Below are 6,122 nucleotides of genomic sequence, written 5' to 3' on the forward strand. Positions count from 1 at the left end.
AAATATCTGTATATTTGACAGTAATTGTAGTATGTACTTAAGGTCGATGTAGGATAACTTACCGGAACTCCTTGCTGTGAGGTAACTGCTGTTTATTCTTTTTGTTATCTTCCCCAATAATATCATCAACACTGAATAGAAAAGAAGAATCAGATGGCAATTTCAGATGCCTTTTCCTCCAAGCAGCAACAAACACTGAAGCAATTTGAGTCAATGGACTCCCTACAAGTTTCTTGAAACGATATTTCTTTGTGCCAGTCAAGAACACGACAAGTCCAACAATAATAGCACAAGCGCATATACCATAACCCCATTCCCTTCCCACTTTATCCTGAATGTACACCAGTACTGTCACTGCAGCTAAAGCTCCTACGTTTATTAAGAAAAAGAACCAGCTGAAGAATTTTATCATCTGGCCTCTTTCCTTTTTGTCGGAATCGTCGAATTGGTCGGTACCGAAACCGGAGACGCTGGATTTTAAGCCGCCAGTGCCTAGAGCCGTCATGTATAGGGCGGTGTAAAGGACGGCGAGTTGTTCGCCGCTAGCTGGGATGCATGTTGAGCTTCCTAGTTCACACTTCGGAGGTCGCAGGCTTGGGATCATGGTTGATATTGTCAAAATTGTGACACCCTATTCATCATAGCAAACCAAAAAATTTAATTAGTACTTACAAAAGAAGAAACAATATTAATGCAATTTTCTATGTTTCAAAATTTATTATTAATATAATTATGGGTTCTTTACACAAATAGCCGTCCGGTTTTATTATTCACTTTTTCTAGCCGGTATACATAGATTATACATTGATTATACATGATTATACACATATTACATAGATTACACATATATTATACATTCGCTGGCTATTTTTAGTTTAAAGAATTAACCTAGATAGCCGTCCACTCAACCGCTTAAACTTAAAATAGCCGATGGATGTATAATTTATGAATAATTCATGTACAATATGTGTATAAATGTATATGATCAATATATAATTCATATATATCGGCTAAAAAAGTAAATAGCAAATATGACTGGTTATTTGTGTAAATCGTGTACGTAAGATTTTTTTTTTTTTTTTTAAATAAGGCTGACTCGTGGCTATATTTAATTAGTTCCAACATTTTAGAATAAACGAGTGTGAAGTCACTTAAGAAAACTAGAAAGAGATTTCTTCCGTTTCGGGTAAGAAGCATTGAAACTTACTATAGCTTGAACAGTGGCGAAGATGCCAATGGTAAGATACCTGCAATGATTAAACCAAGAAAAAATTAAAAGATGCTAAGAAAACACAATTAATTTTTTCATATATATATATATATATATATATATATATATATATATATATATATATATATATATATATATATATGTATATATTTAACTTTGTGCCGAAAATATTGAATTTAGTTGAAGCCGAAGCACAAAGGTAGTATCCGCCATTGATATTGTTTATATGTACTAACCTTCCGATGAAAGTGTCAGCAATGTAGCCACCAAGCAAAGTGAGGATATACGAAGTTCCCATAAAGTTAGTAACAATGTTTGCGGCGTTAGCATTACCCAAGTGCATGGTTTTAGTCAAGTACACCACCAGGTTTACAGCAATGCCTAGCGTTACTAGCCTCTCCACTGCCTCAACCCCTGTTATATATTATTATACATAAAACGTACAACTCTATGTTAAAAGATCAAGTAATGACAAGTGAAAAAAGAAGATCCACCAATCTAAGATCATGTCGCGGGCTCGAGTTTATGAGCCTGTCTGACATGAATCCTGAACAATGGATTTCGGATACCAGATGATTAAAAATGTGCAAAAAGAAGAGAAAAGACAAAGTCACCTAAAATCATGGCGGAACTAGCCCAACCACCAGAGAGTGATCTAAGAGTAGGTCGCCCTTTGTAATCCCAGGCATCTGGAATAGATTTTGTATCTTCTTGTGTCTGGGGAAGGTCCATAGTTAACTTCTTTCTTTTTTTGTATTTTTTGTATCTGTATGTTTCTTGAGAAATAGGTCAACTCCTGAGAACTGAGAGAAAATGGATAAAATTGGAGGTGTAGAAGGATTAAAGGAACATTGGGAGTAAAACTCAGAGCATTGCAGACTGAACTGATTCCTTCACCTTTTTATAGGAGAGTCGTGTGAATAATTGTTGTTTCTTTAATCATTTTTGTATACCTTAATTTTATATTTTATGTATTTCCATTTCAAATGGAAGGGTTTCTCTTCTATTCTTTATTTTGGGGTCCAGGAACATCAAATGATAGTGATCACGCCCAACTATACCATATAAAAAGGACTAAGCGGACGTTGCAAATATAATCCGGTTTACAAGTCCGGAGTCGAATCCTACAAAGAACTAAGGCTTAGCTACAGTTGTTCAATATTGCTAAGAAACACAAGTCCAAATAATTTCTTAATTATAAAGATTATAATGTTTATTTTTATCTAATTACCTAACAAATACTGGATAGCAGTAAAACTATCAATTAACAAGGATAAGGATTGGAGACAAGGTTAAGGAGGTCTAGAGTTATGATTTCTCCTATTGTCGAATCCTTTCCGCTATGTTTCCTATAAATTTGCCTAAGTCTTCTCTACCGATCATGAGCACTCCGACTGTTGTAACTCTCTCTCGAGTAATTACCGCAATTTACTAGACATATTCTCCCGAATTACGCTAGCTGGCATTGAGTATGGCTCACTCGGATCGCACCAAGGTTTCGTTATCCCTAATCCCACCTTTAAACCCTCCATATTGATCCGTCATATACGTTAGGAATGATGTTATTCAACAACTACCTAAATATGCACTCTCTCTCTAGTAATACACACTAAATAGGCACAGTCGATTGAGAACTCTTCAACCAACCACAATATAAACGTAGTTGAACAAATAGATAAAAAACTACAGCAAATCTATATTAACGTAACAGGAAAATCATCCTCCAATAGGTTCCATCAAAACCCTAGATAACAAATTAACTATTCATAATAGTATGCATAACTACAATACTAGAATTCATAACCAATAATGAAATAGGAAGAAGGAAGTGAAAACTCGTAGAAGAATTCCCCGCATTGCTCCTAGTGTGTTCTTGCCTACTTAGGTCGAATCTCCGGTCTCCACGACGGCTCCGTGCTCTCCTTAGGTCTAAAGTGTATCCAAACTCGATCTCTCCCCTCAAAAGTGGCGTTTTAGGTCTATTTATGTGTAGGAAAAGATCTAAACGTGTAAGCCAAGTCCTAGTCAAACCAGGAGACGAATAAGGTCTTCAAAACTCAGACTGGACCTGGCCTTAGGCTGGCCTCGCCAGGCTAAAGCCTGGTTCAGCCTGGCCTTACGCTGGCCTCACCAGGCTAAGGCCTGGTTGAGCTGGCTTTTGCCTGGCCTCTCCTTTTCGATGTTCTCGCGCACACTTTCAATGTTTAAGTATCCCTTTTGCTTTACTTTCATCTCCAATTGACCTACACATAAAATAGACTCCAGTACGCGCAAATAAAGTGTAATTTATCATTAAAGTATGTAAAATGCAAGGCATATAATGTACGAAACTGTGGAATCATACCACAAATCAATACCCCACACTTAAACATTGCTCGTCCTCGAGCAATCAAACTACACTTGTAGACACTACCTTTTTAAGCAATTCTCCTAACTCGTCATACCAAGAATCTTTAAAATAAACTAAGCACAAGGGTGTAACATCTTCACCTCAAGATTTAACTCGCAAGTACCATGCATTATTCAGCACTCACTCACTTACTCTAACTTGGAGGTCAATGACATTACATTTCCATCATGAATCACGTGCCCTCACACAACAAAAGAGAGTAGTTCCGTGCACAATAAATTTAAGAACAATTAGGAACTCAATATAGAAAGAATTCACTCACTCTCAGAAATAACATTCATATGCTACAAAAGATGCACCATAGGCTTGCCCGTAGTGTACTACTCTACTAATCAAGCTCATTCAGTCTAGGATCAAGTAGGACTTTAATTGGTTGTAATGTAGGCTGCGGGTCGGGTAGGATACATTTGGATATAAGAGTGACTACACCTCCCTAAGCACTTTAATACATACATTTTAACATTTGAAATCCCACTTATGTCAATCCAAAACTCCACCTTCACATCAATGTATATTACCCCATACTTCTTTAAGCACAATTACATCAAGAACCACCACTTATCAAGGAATATTTTTCACAACAATACAACTATTTTTTTCTCTTTCTTTTCTTTTTCTTTTTCAATTCAAGTGGCTCTTACTTTTTCAAAATAGTGCACCTTTCTCCTTATTTCATTAGTTCCACTCAAAAGCCAAACCAACCACCCCACACTTTAACTTTTACATAAATCATCACAATTCAAGTGCTCATGAGAGGTGACAAGGTTCAAATAGATGGTTAATTCAAACATTGGGTAAGGCTTGTAAAGTGGTTGCCAAAGAAACAGGATTACAGGCTCAAAGGGGTTAACTACGATACATAACCATTAGGCGGGTAAAATATACATATCTGGCTCAACAAAGAAACGCCTATATCACTTCCAAGACTGAACAAAACTACTATTTCGCTTTGCAAACACATGGGGCAAATTTTAGGCATCAAATGCAACGCACAGAATAACATACAAACCTCACACACACATGGCACATAACTCACTCAGGATTGGTTTTATCACGACACTCTAGTCAAAGCAGTTAAGCATATTTAAGATCATACGATTTACAGTACTTATACTAGAGTCAAAAATTGAGCCTAAGCGTCACAACCAAAGTACTCACTATTCTCAAGGCATAACAAGGTTAAGAGATATCGCTGCAATTCAATTCATCCACTAGCTCCCACTCCTAAAAAGAAAAAACTAACTACACCCGGTTCAAACAAAACCCTTGGAAAAGAACCGCGACACAAAGAAAAACCAAGGGACAATTACTACACTATTATACCTACAAAGAAAATCTTTTTGTCCTTTTTTTTTCTTTAAACTTAGATCCCTCAAGAAAATTGTCTAATAGATCCATTGTCGGGAAAAGTCCAATCTTTTTTTTTTAAATGTTATTCAATTAAACTAACACAGCTAAAGTAGTATAGAAAGTCACCTTGACAATCTCCTCACCCACACTTAAAATAGTCCCCAATGCTCACCATAACTAATAAAAGGGTAAAAGAAACTCCCTGGTAAGCCAAAGGCCGAAGCACTAGTAGCTCATGGGGTATTCAGACTTTTCTCAGGCTTGGTCCTTCGTGCGGGTACCTCACACTTAGTTCCAACCATCTGGTTTGCTGTTGCATCCTTCCAATAGCTTTTCTTTCCATGCTCCTAGAAAATCAAAAATAGACACTACAAAAATAATACAATTAAAAATATCTATAATAAAAATAAAATAAAATAAAGCAGTAAAGCTGGGTTGCCTCCCAACAAGCGCTTGATTTAACGTCGCGGCACGACGCGAATCACTTTCTGCCTCCACTTTGAACTTATGAATTGGACCCCAAGTTTTTATTCTGCTCTATGATCATGCTCCTGGGGCGATACAAATTGTTGCGAGCCAAAAATTAAATGATACTTTATGAACTTTTTGGCTTTCAACCGAAGAATGTCACTTTGCCAAGACGGCCTTGAAAATTTCAGAATATAGGGCTCATCTACCTCTTCTTTTTACTCTTACGTTGGCTCATACGGCTCAGTTTCCATTTCACCATCTGAACATAATGTAGAGAAGTGTTTGTCACACCTCCTTTTTTACACACCTACCCCGAAGGAGAAATGTATAAGGGAGTTTTTCCATTTAAAGTGACATTATTCGAAATGGGATTATTTATTTATTTTTAGAGTCGCCACTCGGGAAAGGATGGGCTTTTGGTGTCCCGAGTCACCGGTTTAAATTAAATCCCAAATCAAGGAAAAATTTCGACTTCCCAATTGGAGTCTGCGAACTAGAAATTCTGTGTAAGGAATTCTGTTGACCCGAGGGAAGGTGTTAGGCACCCCCGGATCCCGTGGTTCTAGCACGGTCGCTTAAATTATCATAAATGGCTACAATCTGATTTTTACTACAAGCTCCAACCTATAGTGCAATTTTAAGAATTATTCAACCGCTTTT

The 6,122-nt window shown here is 37.0% G+C and overlaps 1 protein-coding gene across 1 annotated transcript in view; it reads right to left on the reverse strand.

Moving 5' to 3' along the window:
- Nucleotides 1-2,099, reverse strand: part of LOC109227170 (protein NRT1/ PTR FAMILY 6.3-like) — a 3,738-nt gene extending 1,639 nt beyond the window's left edge. Inside the window, exons 1-4 of the mRNA XM_019392224.1 lie at nucleotides 1,846-2,099; nucleotides 1,468-1,645; nucleotides 1,208-1,247; nucleotides 63-631 (exon numbers count right to left, since the gene is read on the reverse strand). Coding sequence (XP_019247769.1) covers nucleotides 63-631; nucleotides 1,208-1,247; nucleotides 1,468-1,645; nucleotides 1,846-1,963 — 905 coding nt within the window. The 5' untranslated portion in view covers nucleotides 1,964-2,099. The remainder of the gene's footprint in view (nucleotides 1-62; nucleotides 632-1,207; nucleotides 1,248-1,467; nucleotides 1,646-1,845) is intronic.

The sequence above is a fragment of the Nicotiana attenuata genome, chromosome 6 (assembly GCF_001879085.1).
Source record: "Nicotiana attenuata strain UT chromosome 6, NIATTr2, whole genome shotgun sequence".
NCBI classification, from domain to species: domain Eukaryota; kingdom Viridiplantae; phylum Streptophyta; class Magnoliopsida; order Solanales; family Solanaceae; genus Nicotiana; species Nicotiana attenuata.